General features: G+C 44.5%; 1 protein-coding gene and 1 pseudogene across 3 annotated transcripts; one reads left to right on the top strand and one right to left on the bottom strand.

The window, feature by feature from the left end:
• Positions 1–729: 729 nt before the first annotated feature.
• LOC116354739 (post-GPI attachment to proteins factor 2) lies at positions 730–11,559 on the bottom strand. 3 transcript variants are annotated; one of them, XM_031795431.1, is made up of 6 exons: positions 11,116–11,559; positions 10,710–10,880; positions 10,373–10,622; positions 8,386–8,492; positions 4,224–4,332; positions 730–1,623 (listed from the first exon to the last, which is right to left on the bottom strand). In XM_031795431.1, exons 2-6 carry the CDS (start codon positions 10,872–10,874, stop codon positions 1,493–1,495), a joined length of 762 nt encoding a protein of 253 aa, XP_031651291.1. In that variant the 5' UTR covers positions 10,875–10,880; positions 11,116–11,559; the 3' UTR covers positions 730–1,492. The 3 variants fall into 3 exon arrangements, with proteins under 3 accessions (XP_031651291.1, XP_031651292.1, XP_031651293.1); XM_031795432.1 differs by having other exon boundaries at positions 10,991–11,541; XM_031795433.1 differs by having other exon boundaries at positions 10,710–10,875; positions 11,116–11,541.
• Positions 8,214–24,002, top strand: LOC109909273 (neuronal acetylcholine receptor subunit alpha-9-like; annotated as a pseudogene).
• Positions 24,003–27,011: the final 3,009 nt, after the last annotated feature.

Below are 27,011 nucleotides of genomic sequence, written 5' to 3'. Positions count from 1 at the left end.
AGTACTATCTGGATCTACCTCTCCATCTCATTCTCTCTCTCTCTCTCTCTCTCTCTCTCTCTCTCTCTCTCTCTCTCTCTCTCTCTCTCTGTCTCTCTCTCTCTCTGTCTCACTCTCTCTCACTCACTCTCTCTCTCTCTCTCTGTCTCTCTCTCTCTGTCTCACTCACTCTCTCTGTCTCTCTCTCAGTCTCTCTCAGTCTCTCTCTGTCTCTCTCTCTCTCTCTGTCTCTCTCTCTCTCTCTCTCTCTCTCTCTCTCTCTCTCTCTCTCTCTCTCTCTCTCTCTGTCTCTCTCACTCTCTCTGTCTCTCTCTCTCTCTCTGTCTCTCTCTGTCTCTCTCTCTCTCTGTCTCACTGTCTCTCTCACTCTCTCTGTCTCTCTCTCAGTCTCTCTCTGTCTCTCTCTCTCTCTGTCTCTCTCTGTCTCTCTCTCTCTCTCTCTGTCTCTCTCACTCTCTCTGTCTCTCTCTCTCTCTGTCTCTCTCACTCTCTCTGTCTCTCTCTGTCTCTCTCTCTCTCTCTCTGGCTCTCTCTCAGTCTCTCTCTGTCTCTCTCTCTCTCTGTCTCTCTCTCTCTCTCTCTCTCTCTCTCTCTGTCTCTCTCACTCTCTCTGTCTCTCTCTCTCTCTGTCTCTCTCACTCTCTCTGTCTCTCTCTGTCTCTCTCACTCTCTCTGTCTCTCTCTGTCTCTCTCACTCTCTCTGTCTCTCTCTCAGTCTCTCTCTGTCTCTCTCTCTCTCTCTCTCTCTCTGTCTCTCTCACTCTCTCTGTCTCTCTCTCTCTCTGTCTCTCTCACTCTCTCTGTCTCTCTCTGTCTCTCTCTCTGTCTTTACAAACGAGGAAGAACATTTATTTGTAACTTCCTTAATTTAGGTTGTGGACCTCACTGACTGACTGACTCACTAAGAATAAGCATGTTATGGTAAATAGCTCAAAAGTTCTGAAATAATAGTTTAATGAAGCTTAATGTTTACACACCAAAAAATCACTATTAGATTATTAATACCTTTAAGATGTCTCTAAATACTTGAGAATATACAAAATCATATTTGCGTTTATCTACAGTTCTTGATGCATTTAAAAATACTTTCTACAAAGAGCTGAAGACACTCTCTTCAGATCACATCATTGGCAACAGTCAGCATTTCCCGAATTTCACAAGTGATAAGTCATAGACACGTGAGCATGACTAAAGAAGGACATACTCTTAAGTCAAGGTGATCAAGTCGAAGTTGCCCCACTGTCCCAAATCATAGAGGACTAAGTCTGTCATGTATCATACAGTATGTTAATATCAACTCAATCAAAATGTTGGTACAGTAGGATTGACTTTCAGGTTGAACAGTCCAGATAAATAAAGTGATTATTTACAGCCATGACATCCGCCATCATGTAAATATATGGAAGAAGGCGCTCTCTTCCTGCTCCTCCTCCTCTGCAACAGCATCATCTCCGCTAGGTGTGTTCTGAGTGGTTGAACACCTGTTTCCCAGTCAGAAGTCTTTACCCTCCTCTGGTGAGATGACCACCATCTCTCTGCTCTTAAAGTCCCAGAAGGCTGTTAGGTGGAAGGCCATGTTGGAGAACACCACACAATACTCAAAGAGGGCGAAAAAGGTGTAGCCTGTGGAGGTTAGGAAAGACAGGAGACTTTTATGAACACTTTAACAAACAATGTCAAATTAAAATATACTTTTGTATCATAAAATGCTTAAAAGGTAAACAGTCAAAATAATGTTTTTCATGAAAATTGCTGATATCTGAAGGAAACCAGATGAAAGTATGAAAAATGGCTGTTGCTTCTTCATTGATAACGTTTGATCACAAAGTTACTGGTCCCCTCCCCCATGTAAAACACTAGGATTCATTATTCAGGGAACAAGGTGACATCACCTAAACTTTCATTTTAATACACCAATTTTAACACGATATACTCTTACCTTATTTAAATAAGTACCACCTTGTAACCAACATCGGAGAAGCTGTGTTTGTGTTTGCAGAGAGGCGTTGTTTATATAGCTAGATAGCTACTCTACTGATGCCAACATTTTACTGTAGGGTGTCAGCAAACCTAATTAAAAGTTGACCCTGTTCATCTATGACAACGATACGTATCTGTTTCCCATTTCATCTGTGGCAGCAGTTACTGGCTAGCTAGGTGTTCAGCCAGCATGGAACACAAGGTGGGAAAGGGTCGTTCAAAACACAGACGCAGTTGACAGGTCAACACATCGGTCAGTGCTGCTGTGAACCGCATCACAAGAGCCCCGCCAAATGGTGTATATATACATATACACACATTTATATGTATATATGTAAAAATTAAGAAAAACCCTTGAATGAGTAGCTGTTCTAAAACTTTTGACCGGTGGTATAAATGTATATATATATGTATGTATATATAAGTTTTAGAACAGCTACTCATTCAAGGGTTTTTCTTAATTTTTACAATTTTCTACATTGTAGAATAACAGTGAAGACATCAAAATTATGAAATAACACATATGGAATCATTGTAGTAAGCAAAAAAGTGTTAAACAAATCCAAACAAATTATATATTTGAGATTCTTCAAATAGCTACCCTTTGCCTTGATGACAGCTTTGCACACCCTTTAAATTGTTTAACTTGGGTCAAACGTTTCAGGTAGCCTTCTACAAGCTTCCCAAAATAAGTTGGGTGAATTTTGGCCCATTCCTCCTGACAGTGTAACTGAGTCAGGTTTGTAGGCCTCCTTGCTCGCACACGCGTTTACAGTTCTGCCCACAAATGTTCTATGGGATTGAGGTCAGGGCTTTGTGATGGCCACTCCAATACCTTGACTTGTTGTCCTTAAGCCATTTTGCCACAACTTTGGAAGTATGCTTGGGGTCATTGTCCATTTAGAGGACCCATTTGTGACCAAGCTTTAACTTCCTGACTGATGTCTTGAGATGTTGCTTCAATATATCCACGTAATTTTCATGCCTCATGACGCCATCTATTTTGTGAAGTGCACCAGTCCCTCCTGCAGTAAAGCACCCCCAGAACATGATGCTGCCACCCCCGTGCTTCACGGTTGGGATGGTGTTCTTCGGCTTGCAAGCCTCCCCCTTTTTCCTCCATCAGACCAGAGGACATTTCTCCAAAAAGTACTGTCCCCATGTGCAGTTAAACCCGTAGTCTGGCTTTTTATGGAGGTTTGGAGCAGTGGCTTCTTCCTTGCTGAGCGGCCTTTCAGGTTATGTCAATATAGGACTCGTTTAACTGTGGATATAGATACTTTTGTACCTGTTTCCTCTAGCATCTTCACAAGGTCCTTTGCTGTTGTTCTGGGATTGATTTGCACTTTTCGCACCAAAGCACGTTCATCTCTAGGAGACAGAACACGTCTCCTTCCTGAGCGGTATGACGGCTGCGTGGTCCCATGGTGTTAATACTTGCGTACTATTGTTTGTACAGATGAACGTGGTACCTTCAGGCATTTGGAAATTGCTCCCAAGAATGAACCAGACTTGTGGAGGTCTACATTTTTTTCTGAGGTCTTGGCTGATTTCTTTTGATTTTCTCATGTTGTCAAGCAAAGAGGCCATGAGTTTGAAGTTGGCCTTGAAACACATCCACAGGTAGACCTCCAATTTACTCAAATTATGTCAATTAGCCTATCATAAGCTTCTAAAGCCATGACATCATTTTCTGGAATTTTCCAAGCTGTTTAAAGGCACAGTCAACTTAGTGTATGTAAACTTCTGACCGACTGAAAGTGTGATACAGTAAATTATAAGTGAAATAATCTGTCTGTAAACAACTGTTGGAAAAATGACTTGTGTCATGCACAAAGTAGATGTCCTAACTAACCAACTTGCAAAACTGTAGATTGTTAACAAGAAATGTGTTGAGTGGCTGAAAAATGAGTTTTAATGACTCCAACCTAAGTGTATGTAAACTTCCGACTTCCAACTGTAACAAGGATATCATTGATGCAACTTCAATGATGTTTGAGTTACTTTGTGTATCACCAAATTTCCTTTAGATGAGTTTACTGCAACACTGGTCACTGCATCCAAGTTGCTTAATTAACATAGATATTAAAAAGAGCTGTCAGTCAATGCGAGCTCATGAATATTATCTCCCCGCCCACTCAGCCTGTCTTTTCAAACTTCATGGTAGTTAGCCATGAGAGAAAAAGTACTTTTCAGAATGACTGCTCATGCCCTTTAACATTCTGATGCTACAATATACTTACTCCCTTGTTCACAGTACATGTTGTGTTTCCAGTAAAAGTAAGCAGCCAAGCAGCAGAAAGCGATGTTGAGGATCAAGCAGCGGATTTTCCAGTGGAAAGATTTCACGTCCTGTTTATGAAAAAAGAAAGAGCGATTTGATAGAGAAAGATTGCAATACTAAAAAATGATATTGTGTACTTAACTACTGTGTATTTGTACTATGCGAATGCAATGGCCTACTTTATAAATGGAACGATTAAAAACATTTAATTTATCTAGGTTGAGGAACACAATGAGCAGGCTTAATCAAGCCCCATCTGAGAAACTGTTGAGATGAGACATCAGTAACACATTGCAGCTGGTGTAAAAACTGTTTCAGCCACATCCTTCCACTAATACTATTTATACTGCAGATCACTGGCAGCATGTTTCTCAAGCAAAAGCATGTTCCCTATTTACTGGTCCCACCCTTAAATGCCCACAATAGATTATCATGACACACGATTACAAGCCCCGTATCAAATCAATATCCAAACGGCAATTGCCCATAAAAATGGTATGACAGAGTGGCAGCCTAATACAGTGGCGGTCGGTGCCGTTCACGATCAGGGAAGATGTATTTCTATTACAGCTTATTGGATGATTGTCATTCAAATTCCATTCACCCAGCTCAATGTAACATCGACAGGTTTAGGCTACTACATGTCGGTGCACAGGTCTAGAGTAATTAGAGTAATCAAGGTGACAGACAGTGACACATTGAATACTGCATTGTACACTCTGGTACTTTTATCCCGTTTCGTTAAGTTTGATTCCAACAGAATCAGCGGAAAGAATACACCCCTGAGCACATGCAAATACAGTTCAATTTCATAGCAGCCATTTACAAACAGCATGATCACTTTGCTCATTCTATACATAGTTCCTTCTTGCAACTATCTACGCGCTCTCCTCCTCTCACCTTTTCCTTTCGCTTGGGGACTTCAGTGCATAACACATCAGCTGTCTGTGACCAGGCGAAAAAGCCAAACCTGCCCGCTAATTATTTTACCTTTATTTAACTAGGCAAGTCAGTTAAGAACAAATTCTTATTTTCAATGACGGCCTAGGAACAGTGGGTTAACTGCCTGTTCAGGGGCAGAACGACAGATTTGTACCTTGTCAGATTGGGGGTTTGAACTTGCAACATTCCGATTACTAGTCCAATGCTCTAACCACTAGGATACCCTGCCGCCCCTAATGTTACACACAGCCTAGATCGTTGTCAAGTCTTACTCATCATAGATACTAGAACTAAATCGTTAGTAAACTCGCTAGAATCATGCAGTACAATGTACAGTCCGAAAGCAGTTTAGCAGTTACACAGTCGGTGGCAATAAATGAATACAAATCAAAAGCTTGCCTTGACTTGGAAGACTTCCAGTGTTGGATAGCCATAGCCAGCTAGCTAACATAGCATTCATTTCTGTTTTTGCCGGGTGTTTGAGTAGGCTAAGCTAACTGCATTACTAGATAAGTGAAATAAAAACAAAATACAACCAAATCTCTCTCTCTCTCTCTCTCTCTCTCTCTCTCTCCTTAAAGAAATGTGTTCAAAACTGTTCAACTATTGTCTTTCTCTCTCTTTGAGTCAACTACTCATCACATTTTATGCACTGCAGTGCTAGCTAGCTGTAGCTTTTAGTACTAGATTCATTCGCTGGTCTTTTGATTGGGTGGACAACATGTCAGTTCATCCTGCAAGAGCTCTGATAGGTAGGAGGACGTCCTCTGGAAGTAGTCATAATTACTGTGTAAGTCTATGGAAGGGGGGGAGAACCATGAGCCTCCTAGGTTTTGTATTGAAGTATATGTACTCAGAGGAGGACAGAAGCTAGCTGTCCTCCAGCTATACCATGGTGCTACACTACAGAGTGCTGCTGAGTCCACTGTAGACCTTCATTGCATAGCAGTGTGTTTAAATCAATCATTTGGTGACGTGAATATATTTAGTATAGATATCTTAAATGGATAACTTTTTTAATGTTTCACTATTTTTATCTTTATGAAATTCACTGAGGATGGTCCTCCCCTTCCTCCTCTGAGGAGCCTCCACCGCTGTATGTAGCATGTCCAGCAGCCCTTACAGGAACCAGTATTTTTAGCTAACATTCCACTTCTTGCCACTCCATATCATTGCCAAATCAGACTGGATTTCCACTAGTTACCACAGCCACAAAGTAAACATTGGCTACATCATAAAAATTCATAAAAATAAAAACGTGGTTTTTGGTCTTAATTTAAGGTTAGGGTTAGGAAAAAGATTAGGTAAAAAAATTGATTTAAGAAGGTAAAAGTAGAAATAGGCGGGGTTTATGACTTTGTGGCTTTGGTAACAAGTGACGACCAAGAGGCTGGCCTTTTGGCAATGCAGCTGGATTTACGGAGTGGCTCATTGTTATTAATAGTTTCCATGACAACACGTGGATCCTTAAAAAATATATAATTAGAATCAAAAACAAATATTTTGCCGTTATCTAAGCAAGTTTTTGTATGTTGAAGCTTAATATCAAAGCAAAGAGGTTTTGTGTTTGGAATTGAAGTAGCTACAGTATGTATTTTGTTTGAGAATTTATACGTGAGCTAGAAACTTTTGACAGACTTGTTTTGTCTGGACAAAAAAATAACTACCAACATGTTCCGTGGAGAAAAAAAGTGATACACGAGTTCCAATATTTGGATAATCGTTGTGATTGGAGGATAACTGTGAGGGTTATCAACCAGGATCAGCTCTAATGTTCTCGAGAATGTTCATATTTTAAGATGGCAGAAAGCCAGTCTCTTTGGCATTGACAATGAGTGGCAAGGAGTGGAATGTAAGATAAAGATGCTGGTACTCAGGCTAGGCAAGTATATGCCATATGCAATGAATACATTATGTGCCAGTGCAAGTGTGCAAGCCAAGTTCGAGCACAGTTAATGTGTTTGTGCTTGCTACAATCTCTGCGTGTGTGCATGTGTGGTGCACATGACAGCCTACACTCCCAATGAGTTGTGTGGAGGGGTGTGTTGGTCACAGCCCCAGACTGGGTCAGAAAACAGCTGTTCCTCCAAAACAGAGGCCCAGGCACTGACAGTGGAAACACAGCCAGAGGCTTCTTCCAAGTCTGACTGATCAAACCCTCAGTAACAGCCTATACCACCGATCTGGTTGGGATCAACACGCTGCTATTTCTACTAGAGTCCTACCACAGAATAACAGTGCTTCAAGTCCCTCAACCATATAGTGACAACTTAAAATGAGAGACTAAATAAATAAGATATAGCTATAACGATTGACATGTGTAAATACAATAGACTGGAGCACTACAGGCTCAGTCACCAGGCATCAGTGTGAGTGAAATGAAAGGACACAGGGAGATTCTGTCTTCTCTTATACTCCTCTGTCCTCCTCTCCTCCGTGACCCGGAAACCGATAAGTGGTCGAGTGTGTCAACTCTGTGAAAAGAGAACTTTGCTTCTCTCCTCAATTGCCTCCTACAGTCGAAGATACTCATGTGTAGTGCAAAGTGTTTTCAAATCTGCCGCATCCCCTTTGAATCAGCTGTTGTATTCTCAAAGGTGAAAAAAAATTCTACACGAATTACCCTTTAATCTATAAAATGTCTCACACAACTAGCTAAAATAATTTGTTCTACTTTAGGCATTTATTTTAGGATTCCACCCTTGCAAACGTGCTAGTGGAGAAGAAGAGTTTAATTTCATACAAGTGCATTTGTTTCCATGTTTCCTCTCCTTCACTACTCTCCTCGATTACCTTTGACAGTTTTCGAAAGGTGGCAAGGAGAGGACAGAGAAGAGGATGCGAAGAGTCAAGCTAAACCATTTGAGAATCTCCCCACAGCGTTGAACTGCACTTGACAATGCTGTTTCATCAGGCTGCAGTAGTTGGCTTCTACTCTAGAGGGCTCTAGTGTCAACATTGTCGAAATTGCAGACAAAGTCACCAAAAGCCCCTCTACTAACAGGAACTATACTATACTGCCTGCTTCACCAGGAAACTGCATCATACCACCAAAATAGTTAGTTCACTTCTTCATTCAGTTGATTGAACAACTAACTTCCCTTTACATTTCTGTCTTTCAGGCAATTTCAATATTTGCTGATCAAGTATAGGGCTGAAGAGAAGAAACGATGCCTTACCTCAGGAATCAGTGAGTACTTCTTTATAACCAGCCACAGCCGACAGGTTAACACCATGTGGATAACAGAACTGGCAATGAACAGGACAAAACCTTCTTTATGGACAACTATGGGACAAAAAAGGATATGAAAGCTAAAAGCATACAAGTACAACTGTATTAGTCATAACAGTCACTGATACAGGTTATATGGTTTATAACTAGGGTCCATAGTTTTCCTGGTCGGGTCATGTATCTGGAAAAACTCAGGGCCTTATTTATAACTGCAAGAAATAGGCAAACGAAATTCTGTCATTTGTTCAAAAACATAATTTTATATCATGCAGCATATACAGTGGGGAGAACAAGTATTTGATACACTGCCGATATTGTTACAAAGCATGTAGAGGTCTGTCATTTTTATCATAGGTACACTTCAACTGTGAGAGAAAATCCAGAAAATCACATTGTATGATTTTTAAGTAATTCATTTGCATTTTATTGCATGACATAAATATTTGATACATCAGAAAAGCAGAACTTAATATTTGGTACAGAAACCTTTGTTTGCAATTACAGAGATCATACGTTTCCTGTAGTTCTTGACCAGATTTGCACACACTGCAGCAGGGATTTTGGCCCACTCCTCCATACAGACCTTCTCCAGATCCTTCAGGTTTCGGGGCTGTCGCTGGGCAATACGGACTTTCAGCTCCCTCCAAAGATTTTCTATTAGGTTCAGGTCTGGAGACTGGCTAGGCCACTCCAGGACCTTGAGATGTTTCTTACGGAGCCACTCCTTAGTTGCCCTGGCTGTGTGTTTCGGGTCGTTGTCATGCTGGAAGACCCAGCCACGACCCATCTTCAATACTCTTCCTGAGGGAAGGAGGTTGTTGGCCAAGATCTCGCGATACATGGCCCCATCCATCCTCCCCTCAATACGGTGCAGTCGTCCTGTCCCCTTTGCAGAAAAGCATCCACGAAGACTGATGTCTCCACCTCCATGCTTCACGGTTGGGATGGTGTTCTTAGGGTTGTACTCATCCTTCTTCTTCCTCCAAACACAGCGAGTGGAGTTTAGACCAAAAAGCTCTATTTTTGTCTCATCAGACCACATGACCTTCTCCCATTCCTTCTCTGGATCATCCAGATGGTCATTGGCAAACTTCAGACGGGCCTGGACATGCGCTTGCTTGAGCAGGGGGACCTTGCGTGCGCTGCAGGATTTTAATCCATGACGGCGTAGTGTTACTAATGGTTTGCTTTGAGACTGTGGTCCCAGCTCTCTTCAGGTCATTGACCAGGTCCTGCCGTGTAGTTCTGGGCTGATCCCTCACGTTCCACATGATCATTGATGCCCCACGAGTTGAGATCTTGCATGGAGCTCCAGACCGAGGATGATTGACCGTCATCTTGAACTTCTTCCATTTTCTAATAATTGTGCCAACAGTTGTTGCCTTCTCACCAAGCTGCTTGCCTATTGTCCTGTAGCCCATCCCAGCCTTGTGCAGGTCTACAATGTATCCCTGATGTCCTTACACAGCTCCCTGGTCTTGGCCTTTGTGGAGAGGTTGGAGTCTGTTTGATTGAGTGTGTATACAGGTGTCTTTTATACAGGTAACGAGTTCAAACAGGTGCAGTTAATACAGGTAATGAGTGGAGAACAGGAGGGCTTCTTAAACAGGTCTGTGAGAGCTGGAATTCTTACTGGTTGGTAGGTGATCAAATACTTATGTCATGCAATGAAATGCAAATGAATTACTTAAAAATCATTCAATGTGATTTTCTGGATATTTGTTTTAGATTCCGTCTCTCACAGTTGAAGTGGACCTATGATAAAAATGACAGACCTCTACATGCTTTGTAAGTAGGAACACCTGCAAAATCAGCAGTGTATCAAATACTTGTTCTCCCCACTGTATGTAAATGTAAATGAGCAGCCTATTATGCTGTAGGGCAGGCCTTATGCCGATGTATTCCCAGCTGACTAATTGTCAAAGGTCACTCACGGTATGTCTCATTGGATGACACGTAGGTGAGCAGCAAGAGGCCAAAGTTCTCAGTGATGGCACACATGAAGTTGAGGCAGCTGAGCAGCCACTCCAGGAACCTTGTGGAGAAGCGGCCCTTATAGAAGTTAAAATAGGCCACGGCCACCAGGAACCTGGGAGCAGAGTGCAGGCCAATGCAGAAGCGCCAGATATGGCACTCTGGGCTCAGGCTTATGGAGGCACTAATGGAGGGCAGATAATTGGTAACCTAAAACCCCCCCACCCCCAAAAAAAGACAGTCAGACCATTTATTTGCATGCATGCTACATTCTTAATAACGGACAGGATTGATTACCTTGCAATGTGTGTCAGTGGAGTCCTGGAAATGGAATACGGAGGAGATGGAGATGCAGGTAATTAAGCCAAGCAGTGGCAGGCTGACGGTGCCCACAACACAGGACGTGAATGATAGTCTGATCAGAGGCTTGTCATGACCCAGGACATGTGGACCCTGCAGCATCCTAGACTGGGACATCAGGGCCATATTTATCACTAAATACGCATTTTAACTGAGAATGTCCAGATATGAACAAAATAATGTATAATAATGATATAGGCTAATTCTGGATTTCATACCTAGGTTTGAGAGTTTGACATGCCTCCTGCAAAATCATGCTGCTGTTTTCAGTGACATTAAGGCAGGACTATATATAAGTTTGATCAGAAACATGCATAAAAATGATCTGAATATGATTCCATACCTCCTATTTGTAGGCTACAGCTAGGTCAATTGTTTACAGATATAGCTCTTGCATAGTCAGAGAAGGAAATGGCTTTTGTGGGCTTGAATTGAACTGTCACCAAAACGCCTGTGCATCGTCGCATATAGGCTTCTGACTATGTTCAGATTTATCTTGATCAGGTATTTCACAAATGTGTAATGTGGTCTCTAATTCATTAGCATCTGTTCATGTTCCCTTCAGCCCAGCACAACATGAACACTGAGCATCATCAACGCGATGCAGAATAAGCTTTTAACCTGAATCCTCTCCCAGCTGCCATTTTATAAATATCTTCAATAATGTTTGAAAATAAATGCGGTACCAATGCAATGCGAAAAAAGTATTGAAGAGATCGGACTAAAATGTATTGCGATAACCGGAAGAGATAGCAAGGTACTGGCTCAGTTGTGACCGGATGGGAGTAGCCTATAAAAAAAAACGTCGTCACATCAAGAACCAGTCATGTTACACGATGTGTCTATACTGAAAAATCATTGGTGGTTGAAGTGTCACGAGGAAGTGTAAGAAATGTAATTCATTGATAAGCCAACTTTATATCACGGGAGCTGTCCGTGGTGCTGTTCTTGCGCATCACCAAATACTGTAGCCTTATCTTTGACAGCCTGGCATTGCAAGTTGCCTCAGGAAATAACCATATACATATTTTGATAAAATGGGGGTATTTGGAAAAGACTCAAGTCAATGTTTTTGTTGTTGAGGATGATGATTTTTGGTCAATGGATAAGTCCCACGCGTCTTATTCAAATATATTATGTGTAAATTCCAATAGTGCTCACTCAGTACGTCATGATGAGCCTACACCTAGTCTCTAACCCCAGTCATCTCAGGCTAACAATCATCTTTGTCAAGGCACAAGAGCAGTCTACGGCTATCCATCCGGGAACTTAAACGTAATTGAAATGATCATCTGGTATATTTTTGGATATAGATAAGGGTAACCTGTAACAGCAAAATGAAAGTACGTGGATTTTATTTTCTGCTTGAATATTATTCCAGGTAGGCTATAGATTATCTCTTTTGCTGAACTATGTACAGTTGAAAATGGTAAATTCCCAATGTACATATTTAGAAATGTATATGCTATGTTTAGTGTCTATATCAACACACACTTACAGTCCAGTCGCAATGAATGTTTCTCATTTTGGTTTTTCAGTCAACATCAGGCAAGTGGTGAGTTAAATGGTTTCATGACTGGTTTAGAGTAGCCTCTTGACAGATAGCTTGTGGGATTTGAATTACATTAAGAGTTACTGAAGTACCTGATGTAAACTGCATTATTAATGGTCTCTTAATGATGAATCATTGTGACATCTACAGTGGTTGATTATTTCCTCTGTCCCAGTCAGATTCTGATTCGATAACCCTCACAGCTGTTTCCCAGGCAGGAGGCAGGATCTCCCTGCCAGTTGTTTAGGTATCATCTTATTCACAGTACCAGTCAGATTCTGATTCGATAACCCTCACAGCTGTTTCCCAGGCAGGAGGCAGGATCTCCCTGCCAGTTGTTTAGGTATCATCTTATTCACAGTACCAGTCAAAACTCTGGACACACTGACTCATTCAAGGTGGTTTTATTTGTTTTGCTTTTTACCATTTTCTACATTGTTGAATAATAGTGAAGACATCACAACTATGAAATAACACATATGGAATCATGTAGTAACCAAAAAAGTGTTCAACAAATCAAAATATATTTCATATTTGAGATTCTTCAAAGTAGCCACCCTTTGCCTTGATGACAGCTTTGCACACTCTTGGCATTCTCTCAACCTGCTTCATGAGGTAGTCACCTGGAATGCATTTCAATTAACAGGTGTGCCTTGTTAAAAGTTAATTTGCAGAATTCTTTTCCTTCTTAATGCGTTTGAGCCATTCAGTTGTGTTGCGACAAGTGGTGTCATATTTTATAGTTTTGATGTCTTCACTTTCTACAATGTAGAAAATATTAAAAATAAAGAAAAACTCTGGAATGAGTAGGTGTGTCCAAACTGTTGACTGGTACTGTACATTAATCATGTGGCCCTTTTCTACAGCCTCCTCAAAAGGCTTTATTGAAACAGTGAAGCAGGGTAACATCTGGATCCCCCAAATCCACTGAGATCACTGTAATCAGTTGCTTCTGGCAATGTTCTGAACTCAATTATGTTTGTCAAGAATTTGAAATGAATTCTAAAAAAATAAAAATAAACATCATTTAATACATGGGAAAACCATATATTCTCATAACAACATACTAATACAAAGAAACAGGTTCAAAGATTGGAGAGAAAATGAAACGGTACAGTAAATTCCAAGTATGCAGAAGATTGCACAACTGTATTTTGTTGAAAACTCATCCAAATATTATTTGATCTTTCTTTACAAATGGAGGGGAAAAAATCAGCATAAAGGACTTTAGGTTGGCAGGTAGCCTAGCGTTTAGAGCATTGGGCCGATAACCAAAAGGTTGCTGATTTGAATACCCGTGCAGACAAGGTGAAAAATCTGTCAGATGTACCCTTGAGCAAGGAAATTATCCCTAGTTTGCTCCAGGGGTGCCATGCTACTACGGCTGACCCTGTAAAACAACACATTTCACTGCACCTATCCAACTTATGTGATTTATGCATTTAACCTACAAGAACAGGGTACAGTATGTCTATTAGAGTGTATTATAGCCTATCTGTGTTTATTTTCTATGGTGGTATTATATGGCAAATGTCCCATGGATTAGGGCGTGTATCAACATATCCCTGCTTGGGGTCAACAGATGACTCAGTTGCATCTGCTGGCTCATAATGGAAGCTTTGCTTGATCTCTTACTATAGCATCAGAAGCGTAATCTACTCCCAAATCCCCCTATGTCCTAGTGTCCTGCACCCTCTGCCATGTGTTCACATGTTCTCTGACACACTAAGATTTTTACCCACGAACAGGTAACTGCCAAAATAAAGGAAACACACGAGTAGATGAGGGATACAAAGTACTGTATATTGTATGCAGGTGCTTCCACACAGGTGTTGTTCCTGAGTTAATTAAGCAACTAACACCCCATCATGCTTAGGGTCATGTAAGCATGATGGGATGTATCTCTCTGTATATATGTGTGTGTGTGTGTGTGTGTGTGTGTGTGTGTGTGTGTGTGTGTGTGTGTGTGTGTGTGTGTGTGTGTGTGTGTGTGTGTGTGTGTGTGTGTGTGTGTGTGTGTGTGTGTGTGTGTGTGTGTGTGTCACCAGATTTAAACCCAATTGAACACTTATGGGAAGTTCTGAAGTGGCTCATGAGAGCATTTTCCACCACCATCAACAAAACACCAAAGGATGGAATATCTAATGGAAGAATGGTAATACATTTCTCCAATAGAGTTCCAGACACTTGTAGAATCTATGCTAAGGCGCATTGAAGCTGTTCTGGTGTCTCGGCTATTAAGACTTTATGTTGGTGTTTCCTTTATTTTGTCAGTTACCTGTATTTAACTTTGTTCTGGCTGACATCAGGTTGTCACAGAGTGTCATTTTTTAATAAATATATGAAAATGGTGTAGTGCTCACTAAATTAAAATAAATTGATTGTGTTTTGGTTTTTAGGTGAGAATTATGTTCTTTCTCGTACATTTTTAAATGACATACTAGTCATTTTAGTCATTTAGCAGACACTGTTCTCTATGCCCTGTCCTAGCCTGTTGGAGTGCTCATGGGAAGTATGCCCAGAAGCTGCTGAATGATTTGTTTACTAACTACACCCGTGACCTGAGACCAGTAGAGGAAACAGAAAACATCCTCAATGTGATCCTGCAGATCACCCTCTCACAGATCATTGACATGGTAACAGCTTTCTTAAGTTTAAACTATGGCTATTTCAGCAATACAACAATAATAAAGAGATTCCCAAAATTATATCTGAAAAAAACCTCATACATTCACATTTGGCATTTGAAATAGACGTCATATTCTAAGTGCTAAGTTAATAACTAGTGAAAGGAAGCCATTGTTCACCATGTCCCCTCTATTGCAGGATGAACGTAACCAGATCTTGACAGCATATTTGTGGATACGACAGGTGTGGGTAGACTCATACCTCACCTGGAGTAAAGATGATTATGATGGACTTGATGCCATCCGTATACCCAGTCGTTATATATGGAGACCTGATATTGTCTTTTATAACAAGTAGGTCACACTGGTATTGGGTTCATCAGAGAGCTCTGTTGCTCCCACAATCCATTCCACACATCAACGTTGTTGTCAGTGTGAAGGCACAAGCGGAACACTCCTTGAAGACATTTATTCATGGGACTGTTCTGGTCGTTTTCTGCTTTTTAAACACTACTGTATGTACTGGGAATCTGGGAAGTACCTGGAGGCAGGTAGCCTAGCGGTTAGAGTGTTCAGCCAATAACTGAAAGGTCGCTAGTTTGAAAACCCGATTCGAAAAGGTGAAACATCTGTCGATGTGCCCTTGAGCAAAGCACTTAACACAAATCTGCTCCACTAGTGCTGTACAATTGTTGCTGAGCCTGAAAAACAACACATTTCACTGCACCTTTGTGACAATAAAACATCAAGGTTATAAAATGCAGAAACAAAGTGGAGTCAACCCTTAAAAGAGCTATCTCTTTTCATAACCGGTCCACTCTTCTTCCATTGATTTTCTTGTGTCTTTGGCTAGTCCTGCTAGTTCTGCTAGTCCTGCTAGTCATGCCTGGTTAGTTCTGCTAGTCCTGCTAGTCCTGCTAGTTCTGCTAGTCCTGCTAGTCATGCCTGGTTTGTCCTGCTAGTCATGCCTGGTTGGTCCTGCTAGTTCTGCTAGTCCTGCTAGTCATGCCTGGTTTGTCCTGCTAGTCATGCCTGGTTGGTCCTGCTAGTTCTGCTAGTCCTGCTAGTCATGCCTGGTTGGTCCTGCTAGTTCTGCTAGTCCTGCTAGTCATGCCTGGTTTGTCCTGCTAGTTCTGCTAGTCATGCCTGGTTGGTCCTGCTAGTCATGCCTGGTTGGTCCTGCTGGTAATGCCTGGTTGGTCCTGTTAGTTATGCCTGGTTGGTCCTGCTAGTTATGCCTGGTTGGCCCTGCTAGTCATGCCTGGTTGGTCCTGCTGGTAATGCCTGGTTGGTCCTGCTGGTAATGCCTGGTTGGTCCTGCTAGTCATGCCTGGTTGGTCCTGCTAGTAATGCCTGGTTGGTCCTGCTGGTAATGCCTGGTTGGTCCTGCTAGTCATGCCTGGTTGGTCCTGCTGGTAATGCCTGGTTGGTCCTGCTAGTCATGCCTGGTTGGTCCTGCTGGTCATGCCTGGTTGGTCCTGCTAGTCATGCTTGGTTGGTCCTGCTAGTCATGCTTGGTTGGTCCTGTTAGTTATGCCTGGTTGGTCCTGCTAGTCATGCCTGGTTGGTCCTGCTGGTAATGCCTGGTTGGTCCTGCTGGTAATGCCTGGTTGGTCCTGCTAGTCATGCCTGGTTGGTCCTGCTAGTAATGCCTGGTTGGTCCTGCTGGTAATGCCTGGTTGGTCCTGCTAGTCATGCCTGGTTGGTCCTGCTAGTCATGCCTGGTTTGTCCTGCTAGTCATGCCTGGTTGGTCCTGCTAGTCATGCCTGGTTGGTCCTGCTAGTCATGCTTGGTTGGTCCTGTTAGTTATGCCTGGTTGGTCCTGCTAGTCATGCCTGGTTGGTCCTGCTAGTCATGCCTGGTTGGCCCTGCTAGTCATGCCTGGTTGGTCCTGCTGGTAATGCCTGGTTGGTCCTGCTAGTCATGCCTGGTTGGTCCTGCTAGTAATGCCTGGTTGGTCCTGCTGGTAATGCCTGGTTGGTCCTGCTAGTCATGCCTGGTTGGTCCTGCTGGTCATGCCTGGTTGGTCCTGCTGGTAATGCCTGGTTGGTCCTGCTAGTAATGCCTGGTTGGTCCTGCTGGTAATGCCTGGTTGGTCCTGCTAGTAATGCCTGGTTGGTCCTGCTAGTAATGCCTGGTTGGTCCTGCTGGTAATGCCTGGTTGGTCCTGCTAGTAATGCCTGGTTGGTCCTGCTGGTAATGCCTGGTTGGTCCTGCTAGTCATGCCTGGTTGGTCCTGCTGGTAATGCCTGGTTGGTCCTGCTAGTCATGCCTGGTTGGTCCTGCTAGTCATGCCTGGTTGGTCCTGCTGGTAATGCCTGGTTGGTCCTGTTAGTTATGCCTGGTTGGTCCTGCTAGTTATGCCTGGTTGGCCCTGCTAGTCATGCCTGGTTGGTCCTGCTGGTAATGCCTGGTTGGTCCTGCTGGTAATGCCTGGTTGGTCCTGCTAGTCATGCCTGGTTGGTCCTGCTAGTAATGCCTGGTTGGTCCTGCTGGTAATGCCTGGTTGGTCCTGCTAGTCATGCCTGGTTGGTCCTGCTGGTAATGCCTGGTTGGTCCTGCTAGTCATGCCTGGTTGGTCCTGCTGGTCATGCCTGGTTGGTCCTGCTAGTCATGCTTGGTTGGTCCTGCTAGTCATGCTTGGTTGGTCCTGTTAGTTATGCCTGGTTGGTCCTGCTAGTCATGCCTGGTTGGTCCTGCTGGTAATGCCTGGTTGGTCCTGCTGGTAATGCCTGGTTGGTCCTGCTAGTCATGCCTGGTTGGTCCTGCTAGTAATGCCTGGTTGGTCCTGCTGGTAATGCCTGGTTGGTCCTGTTAGTCATGCCTGGTTGGTCCTGCTGGTAATGCCTGGTTGGTCCTGCTAGTCATGCCTGGTTGGTCCTGCTGGTCATGCCTGGTTGGTCCTGCTAGTCATGCTTGGTTGGTCCTGCTAGTCATGCTTGGTTGGTCCTGTTAGTTATGCCTGGTTGGTCCTGCTAGTCATGCCTGGTTTGTCCTGCTAGTCATGCCTGGTTGGTCCTGCTAGTCATGCCTGGTTGGTCCTGCTAGTCATGCTTGGTTGGTCCTGTTAGTTATGCCTGGTTGGTCCTGCTAGTCATGCCTGGTTGGTCCTGCTAGTCATGCCTGGTTGGCCCTGCTAGTCATGCCTGGTTGGTCCTGCTGGTAATGCCTGGTTGGTCCTGCTAGTCATGCCTGGTTGGTCCTGCTAGTAATGCCTGGTTGGTCCTGCTGGTAATGCCTGGTTGGTCCTGCTAGTCATGCCTGGTTGGTCCTGCTGGTCATGCCTGGTTGGTCCTGCTGGTAATGCCTGGTTGGTCCTGCTAGTAATGCCTGGTTGGTCCTGCTGGTAATGCCTGGTTGGTCCTGCTAGTAATGCCTGGTTGGTCCTGCTAGTAATGCCTGGTTGGTCCTGCTGGTAATGCCTGGTTGGTCCTGCTAGTAATGCCTGGTTGGTCCTGCTGGTAATGCCTGGTTGGTCCTGCTAGTAATGCCTGGTTGGTCCTGCTGGTAATGCCTGGTTGGTCCTGCTGGTAATGCCTGGTTGGTCCTGCTAGTCATGCCTGGTTGGTCCTGCTGGTAATGCCTGGTTGGTCCTGCTAGTCATGCCTGGTTGGTCCTGCTGGTCATGCCTGGTTGGTCCTGCTAGTCATGCTTGGTTGGTCCTGCTAGTCATGCTTGGTTGGTCCTGTTAGTTATGCCTGGTTGGTCCTGCTAGTCATGCCTGGTTGGTCCTGCTGGTAATGCCTGGTTGGTCCTGCTGGTAATGCCTGGTTGGTCCTGCTAGTCATGCCTGGTTGGTCCTGCTAGTAATGCCTGGTTGGTCCTGCTGGTAATGCCTGGTTGGTCCTGTTAGTCATGCCTGGTTGGTCCTGCTGGTAATGCCTGGTTGGTCCTGCTAGTCATGCCTGGTTGGTCCTGCTGGTCATGCCTGGTTGGTCCTGCTAGTCATGCTTGGTTGGTCCTGCTAGTCATGCTTGGTTGGTCCTGTTAGTTATGCCTGGTTGGTCCTGCTAGTCATGCCTGGTTTGTCCTGCTAGTCATGCCTGGTTGGTCCTGCTAGTCATGCCTGGTTGGTCCTGCTAGTCATGCTTGGTTGGTCCTGTTAGTTATGCCTGGTTGGTCCTGCTAGTCATGCCTGGTTGGTCCTGCTAGTCATGCCTGGTTGGCCCTGCTAGTCATGCCTGGTTGGTCCTGCTGGTAATGCCTGGTTGGTCCTGCTAGTCATGCCTGGTTGGTCCTGCTAGTAATGCCTGGTTGGTCCTGCTGGTAATGCCTGGTTGGTCCTGCTAGTCATGCCTGGTTGGTCCTGCTGGTCATGCCTGGTTGGTCCTGCTGGTAATGCCTGGTTGGTCCTGCTAGTAATGCCTGGTTGGTCCTGCTAGTAATGCCTGGTTGGTCCTGCTGGTAATGCCTGGTTGGTCCTGCTAGTAATGCCTGGTTGGTCCTGCTGGTAATGCCTGGTTGGTCCTGCTAGTCATGCCTGGTTGGTCCTGCTGGTAATGCCTGGTTGGTCCTGCTAGTCATGCCTGGTTGGTCCTGCTGGTAATGCCTGGTTGGTCCTGCTAGTAATGCCTGGTTGGTCCTGCTGGTAATGCCTGGTTGGTCCTGCTAGTAATGCCTGGTTGGTCCTGCTAGTCATGCCTGGTTGGTCCTGCTAGTCATGCCTGGTTGGTCCTGCTGGTCATGCCTGGTTGGTCCTGCTTGTAATGCCTGGTTGGTCCTGCTGGTAATGCCTGGTTGGTCCTGCTGGTAATGCCTGGTTGGTCCTGCTAGTCATGCCTGGTTGGTCCTGCTGGTAATGCCTGGTTGGTCCTGCTAGTCATGCCTGGTTGGTCCTGCTAGTCATGCCTTGTTTGTCGTGCTGGTAATGCCTGGTTGGTCCTGCTAGTCATGCCTGGTTGGTCCTGCTGGTCATGCCTGGTTGGTCCTGCTGGTAATGCCTGGTTGGTCCTGCTGGTTATGCCTGGTTGGTCCTGCTGGTAATGCCTGGTTGGTCCTGCTGGTAATGCCTGGTTGGTCCTGCTGGTAATGCCTTGTTGGTCCTGCTGGTAATGCCTGGTTGGTCCTGCTGGTAATGCCTGGTTGGTCCTGCTGGTAATGCCTGGTTGGTCCTGCTGGTAATGCCTGGTTGGTCCTGCTGGTAATGCCTGGTTGGTCCTGCTAGTAATGCCTGGTTGGTCCTGCTAGTAATGCCTGGTTGGTCCTGCTGGTAATGCCTGGTTGGTCCTGCTAGTAATGCCTGGTTGGTCCTGCTGGTAATGCCTGGTTGGTCCTGCTAGTCATGCCTGGTTGGTCCTGCTGGTAATGCCTGGTTGGTCCTGCTAGTCATGCCTGGTTGGTCCTGCTGGTAATGCCTGGTTGGTCCTGCTAGTAATGCCTGGTTGGTCCTGCTGGTAATGCCTGGTTGGTCCTGCTGGTAATGCCTGGTTTGTCCTGCTAGTCATGCCTGGTTGGTCCTGCTAGTCATGCCTGGTTGGTCCTGCTGGTCATGCCTGGTTGGTCCTGCTTGTAATGCCTGGTTGGTCCTGCTGGTAATGCCTGGTTGGTCCTGCTGGTAATGCCTGGTTGGTCCTGCTAGTCATGCCTGGTTGGTCCTGCTGGTAATGCCTGGTTGGTCCTGCTAGTCATGCCTGGTTGGTCCTGCTAGTCATGCCTTGTTTGTCGTGCTGGTAATGCCTGGTTGGTCCTGCTAGTCATGCCTGGTTGGTCCTGCTGGTCATGCCTGGTTGGTCCTGCTGGTAATGCCTGGTTGGTCCTGCTGGTTATGCCTGGTTGGTCCTGCTGGTAATGCCTGGTTGGTCCTGCTGGTAATGCCTGGTTGGTCCTGCTGGTAATGCCTTGTTGGTCCTGCTGGTAATGCCTGGTTGGTCCTGCTGGTAATGCCTGGTTGGTCCTGCTGGTAATGCCTGGTTGGTCCTGCTGGTAATGCCTGGTTGGTCCTGCTGGTAATGCCTGGTTGGTCCTGCTGGCAATGCCTTGTTGGTCCTGCTATTCGTGCCTGTCTGTTCTAAAAGGTTAATACATGTGTGTCTTCTTTCTTAGAGTGTTTGATATATACATAGTTCGTCACTGTCTTCAGTGTCTGTTGATCTAACACTAAACCAATGCTAGTATAATTCTTAACTGTGTGCTTCAATCAAATCTCTCTGTGTGTGTCTCTGTCTCTCTCTCTCTCTCTCTCTCTGTGTGTCTCTCTCTCTCTCTGTGTGTCTCTCTCTCTCTGTCTCTCTCTCTCTCTCTCTCTCTCCCTCTCTCTGTGTATCTCTCTCTGTCCCTTTCTCTCTCTCTCTCTCTCTCTCCCTCTCTCTGTGTATCTCTCTCTGTGTCTCGGTGTCTCTCTCTCTGTATTTCAGTGCTGATAGCCATTTCATAGGCTCTATGGACACTAATGTGGTTATCCGCCACGATGGCCAGATCATATGGGACTCCCCGGTTATCATCAAGAGCTCCTGTAAGGTAGACGTATCCTTCTTCCCGTTTGATGACCAGCAGTGCAGATTCACCTACGGCTCCTGGACCTACAACGGTAACCAGGTGGACCTCCAGAATGCCATGGACCACGCCGACCTGGCTGACCTGGTAGAGAATGTGGAATGGGAGGTGAATTAATTGATCCCTTTTATTTGACCAATTTAAAATACATAGAGTTGTAACAATACACTCAATAAAAAATCCTTGATGATAAAAACACAGTACAGTTAACATATTTATTCCATTGGGAAACACGGTCTAACTTCTTATCCTCTGTTTTGAACTCTGTCCATATTTTCCCGAATTACTGAATCACTTATTGCCATTGTGGTCCTGGTTCTCAGGTGCTGGGGATGCCTGCCAAGAGGAACATAATTCTGTATGGCTGCTGTGCTGAATCTTACCCTGATGTGACCTACACTCTCCAACTAAAGAGGAAGGCTTCCTTCTACGTGTTCAACCTGCTCATCCCGTGTGTGATGATCTCCTTCCTGGCTCCGCTTGGCTTCTACCTGCCGGCTGACTCTGGGGAGAAGGTGTCCCTGGGCGTCACCGTCATGCTGGCTCTCACCGTGTTTCAGCTGCTGGTCGCTGAAACCGTGCCTCCATCAGAGAATGTGACACTTATTGGTGAGGGCAATCAGGGGTGGACTGGGACCAGAATTCGGCTCTGAAATTTCAAACACACTGGCCCATTATTTTACTTGAGTCCCCACATCAGACTATTATCTCCCTTGAGGCCCCCATTACTACCCAGATCATGATCATTTTGCCAGAAAAAAAAACCAAGTGAGACAGGCCCACTAGGCTAAAAATGGACCAGCCCATCTGATATTTGCCGAAATGCCAAATGGCCAGTCTGCCCCTGAGGGCAATCATTTAGCTAGTGATAAACATGTCCGTAACACTGTAGTTGATTGAACTCCTTGCACTGTCTCTGTCAAGGGGAAAACAGGACCTTTAAAATGACATCAGTACCATTCAATGATAGATAGTGATAATTATACATGTTCCTCTTTCAATGTCCCACAGGAAAGTACTACATTGCCACCATGACCATGATAACAGCCTCCATGGCCCTGACCATCTTTATCACGAACATCCACCACTGTGGCCCAGACGCCAAGCCTGTGCCCAAGTGGGCCAAGATCTTCATCCTGCAGTACATGGCCAGGGTGTGCTTTGTATATGAAGTAGGGGAGAACTGCATTTTTTTCCAGCCTGAGAAACAGGACCCGCCACCTCAACCTACCCATCAGAGGTGCATCAACTACACCATGAACGGAAAAACGGTCCAAGAGGACAGGATTCTGAAGGTGGAAAGAGGTCAAGACGGCAATTGAGGAGACAGAAGATCAGTTGATGAGTCCCACCGGCTCCATGGGGAGGAACCCCACCAACCACTACAGTGCCTGGAGAAACGGCATGTTCATGAGTATGGACTGTAGGGACTCGCCAGGGCTGGCCGCAGCCAAGAGGAGCCAGAATGGGGGAGTAGGAGAGAGTACAGGGAGAGAGGAGGTGTGTAAGACCCAGTTCACCTGTCAACACCAGCAGCTCCTCCCAAATATTGAGTACATTGCCAACTGTTACAGAAATACGAGGGCCACAGCAAAAAGGACTGGGGAGTGGAAGAAGGTGGCGAAGGTGTTGGACCGATTCTTTATGTGGATCTTTTTCATCATGGTGTTTTCCATGAGCCTGCTCATCATGGGGAAAGCCATCTAACTTCATAACTGGGCTGTGTTCATTAGGTACAAAACAGGAGAAAACATGTTGAAGTGAAGGAAGTATTACCTGAAATGGTGTATCAAAATGTTTTTGGTTTTACACTTATTGAGGATAACCAAAATGAGAGAACAGGCTACATGTGCAATATGTTTGTAGTGATCAGTTTCCACTTTTCACCTCACACCTTTTTACACACTAAGGCCTAATCTGAACACAAGGATTTCATCCAGACTTCATCAATTTAATTTAATTGTTTGAAGTGGAAATTGCAAACTTAAGAAGCCTTTTTAAACCTCACATATACTACAAGTTTGAAATTTCCTGCAGTTCTCCTGCAAAAGGTTGATCAAATTAAGATCCTACATCTCTACATGTGGTGTGTGTTAGATCATTATTTGTAGTTTCTAACATTAATTTAAAAGTGAACATGGGAATTGCAACACCTTAGATTCCCATTCAGGGATGATAAAACAGTAATAGTTTATTTAAGCTTTTTGGGTTAATTTATCAACATTTAATAGCACAATGAAAATCAATTATGTTTGTGACATTTAAAAACACTTAAATAATTAGTTACAGCATCACAATATCCAGTGCTTAATTTGTAAATCGGGAGGTTCCGGGACAAAAAGTGAGAGCGACATGGGGAGTTCTAAGGTACCAGAACGAATAAGAAAAACCAATCACCTTTATAATAAAGCATAGCATGCATACTATCGCATGTGCGTAGTGACGTAGAGCAGTAGAGTAGAGGCACTTACAACAGTTGCACACATTGGGGAAATTATTTGTGGCCTAGGGTCTGGGAAAAAATGTGGCCTTTTATAAACGTATTTCATGCAATTCTACGTAATTTTGCATGACTGACAGAATCTTTGACACTGACAAAATGAGAATATGAGATCAGTGAAAACGACCTTGTCTTGAATCCATCAACAGCCTTTGCCTAGGAAATTCCTAAAAATGCTTTCCAGTTTCACTGACTGAACCAATGATGCGCTCATGCCAAAAGCTTCGCTCTCTCTCTTTGGTAAAACAATATTTGGATGTTGATCAAATATTTTGGTAGCCTACAGCAGCATAGTGTTCACTTTTCGGCAGGAGCCAATTGCTTTCCAACCTGTGCTTCCCCTTGACTGTTTTTGAAATATTGCGAAAAAACGGTTTTGTCTGCATGCTGTTTTTTCACGGACAGATATGCCTCGCGTTCCCTACTGTAGGTTATTCGTTATTACTGGGCTACAATCCACAGCTAGGCTATAAAAAAAAAAAAGCTATTGATCCTTGGTGGCTAGATTATAGGCCTTCTCATGGTGTAGTAGGCTATTCTGAATGATTTCAATAACAGACAGCAGTAATTCTAGAATTTTGGCAAATGTATTTATCGGGGGTGCTGCGGTTCCTTCAGAACCATTCGCATGGCAATGGTTCTATCAGGAAAAATGTATAAAGTGCATGAGAGATGAGAGTTGCAGGCTCATGTCTATCAGAGCAGAGATGGAGAGAGACCATAGAAAGTTACTCTAATTCTAGTTATGTGAGAGACAGAGGTGCGCTTCTCACATAGGCACGGCCAAGCGTTGGTCTCACACATCGGTTACAATGTTGCGCAAACAATAAACCCTGACCGGTCCGACCCAAAACTACTCTTAGAATATTAGGCCCGGGATGAAAATGTACTATTTCACATAGCATTTGTTTTGGGACAGGATAATTTACGAAGATACAATTTGAATGAACTTTGACCGCATTTATTGTAATTTTTACATTGAAAAAAGTGCCAATTAATTTTCATGCCATGAGAGGTACCGGATCCGGCCAAATAGGTATAAAACAGCCCAAAACGGAGAGGTGCCGGATCCTGTTCTGGCAGGATTCGGCTGGAATTAAGCACTGACAATATCTCATTATACCATCATTTAGTGTATGTTTGATATAGTAAAAATGACAATTCAACTTTAACATGCACATTATATTGTTAAGAGAAACAAAGATTATCACTTTAATTATTAGCTGTTATGTAAACCAGTCTTTATTGTCAGTGTATGGTGGATTGAACTGTATGTGCAGATCCTGAACTGTACGTCATATGCGTTGCTTTGTTGTCAAATCAAATCAAATCAAATTTATTTATATAGCCCTTCGTACATCAGCTGATATCTCAAAGTGCTGTACAGAAACCCAGCCTAAAACCCCAAACAGCAAGCAATGCAGGTGTAGAAGCACGGTGGCTAGGAAAAACTCCCTAGAAAGGCCAATACCTAGGAAGAAACCTAGAGAGGAACCAGGCTATGTGGGGTGGCCAGTCCTCTTCTGGCTGTGCCGGGTGGAGATTATAACAGAACATGGTCAAGATGTTCAATGTTCATAAATGACCAGCATGGTCGAATAATAATAAGGCAGAACAGTTGAAACTAGAGCAGCAGCACAGTCAGGTGGAAGTTGAAACTGGAGCAGCAGCATGGCCAGGTAGACTGGGGACAGCAAGGAGTCATCATGTCAGGTAGTCCTGGGGCATGGTCCTAGGGCTCAGGTCAGTTGAAACTGGAACAGCAGCATGGCCAGGTGGACTGGGGACAGCAAGGAGTCATCATGTCAGGTAGTCCTGGGGCATGGTCCTAGGGCTCAGGTCCTCCGAGAGAGAGAAAGAAAGAGAGAAGGAGAGAATTAGAGAACGCACACTTAGATTCACACAGGACACCGAATAGGACAGGAGAAGTACTCCAGATATAACAAACTGACCCCAGCCCCCGACACATAAACTACTGCAGCATAAATACTGGAGGCTGAGACAGGAGGGGTCAGGAGACACTGTGGCCCCATCCGAGGACACCCCCGGACAGGGCCAAACAGGAAGGATATAACCCCACCCACTTTGCCAAAGCACAGCCCCCACACCACTAGAGGGATATCTTCAACCACCAACTTACCATCCTGAGACAAGGCTGAGTATAGCCCACAAAGATCTCCGCCACGGCACAACCCAAGGGGGGGGGCGCCAACCCAGACAGGATGACCACAACAGTGAATCAACCCACTCAGGTGACGCACCCCCTCCAGGGACGGCATGAGAGAGCCCCAGCAAGCCAGTGACTCAGCCCCTGTAATAGGGTTAGAGGCAGAGAATCCCAGTGGAAAGAGGGGAACCGGCCAGGCAGAGACAGCAAGGGCGGTTCGTTGCTCCAGAGCCTTTCCGTTCACCTTCCCACTCCTGGGCCAGACTACACTCAATCATATGACCCACTGAAGAGATGAGTCTTCAGTAAAGACTTAAAGGTTGAGACCGAGTTTGCGTCTCTGACATGGGTAGGCAGACCGTTCCATAAAAATGGAGCTCTATAGGAGAAAGCCCTGCCTCCAGCTGTTTGCTTAGAAATTCTAGGGACAATTAGGAGGCCTGCGTCTTGTGACCGTAGCGTACGTATAGGTATGTACGGCAGGACCAAATCAGAGAGATAGGTAGGAGCAAGCCCATGTAATGCTTTGTAGGTTAGCAGTAAAACCTTGAAATCAGCCCTTGCTTTGGCAGGAAGCCAGTGTAGAGAGGCTAGCACTGGAGTAATATGATCAAATTTTTTGGTTCTAGTCAGGATTCTAGCAGCCGTATTTAGCACTAACTGAAGTTTATTTAGTGCTTTATCCGGGTAGCCGGAAAATAGAGCATTGCAGTAGTCTAACCTAGAAGTGACAAAAGCATGGATTCATTTTTCTGCATCATTTTTGGACAGAAAGTTTCTGATTTTTGCAATGTTACGTAGATGGAAAAAAGCTGTCCTCGAAATGGTCTTGATATGTTCTTCAAAAGAGAGATCAGGGTCCAGAGTAACGCCGAGGTCCTTCACAGTTTTATTTGAGAC

The sequence above is a fragment of the Oncorhynchus kisutch genome, linkage group LG18, assembly GCF_002021735.2.
Source record: "Oncorhynchus kisutch isolate 150728-3 linkage group LG18, Okis_V2, whole genome shotgun sequence".
Taxonomy (NCBI): Eukaryota; Metazoa; Chordata; class Actinopteri; order Salmoniformes; family Salmonidae; genus Oncorhynchus; species Oncorhynchus kisutch.
The sequence above is the reverse complement of the archived record's forward strand: the minus strand, read 5'-3'. Positions and strand labels throughout refer to the sequence as shown.

Bases quoted from the DNA above. Each gene is read 5' to 3' on its own strand.
- LOC116354739 (XM_031795431.1), bottom strand. From the start codon at position 10,874: ATGCTGCAGGGTCCACATGTCCTGGGTCATGACAAGCCTCTGATCAGA. The intron at 8,493-10,372 runs GTGAGTGACCTT...TTTGTCCCATAG, and splicing joins GTCATCCAATGAGACATACC to TTGTCCATAAAGAAGGTTTT. The intron at 4,333-8,385 runs GTAAGGCATCGT...TTTCATAAACAG, and splicing joins AGTACTCACTGATTCCTGAG to GACGTGAAATCTTTCCACTG.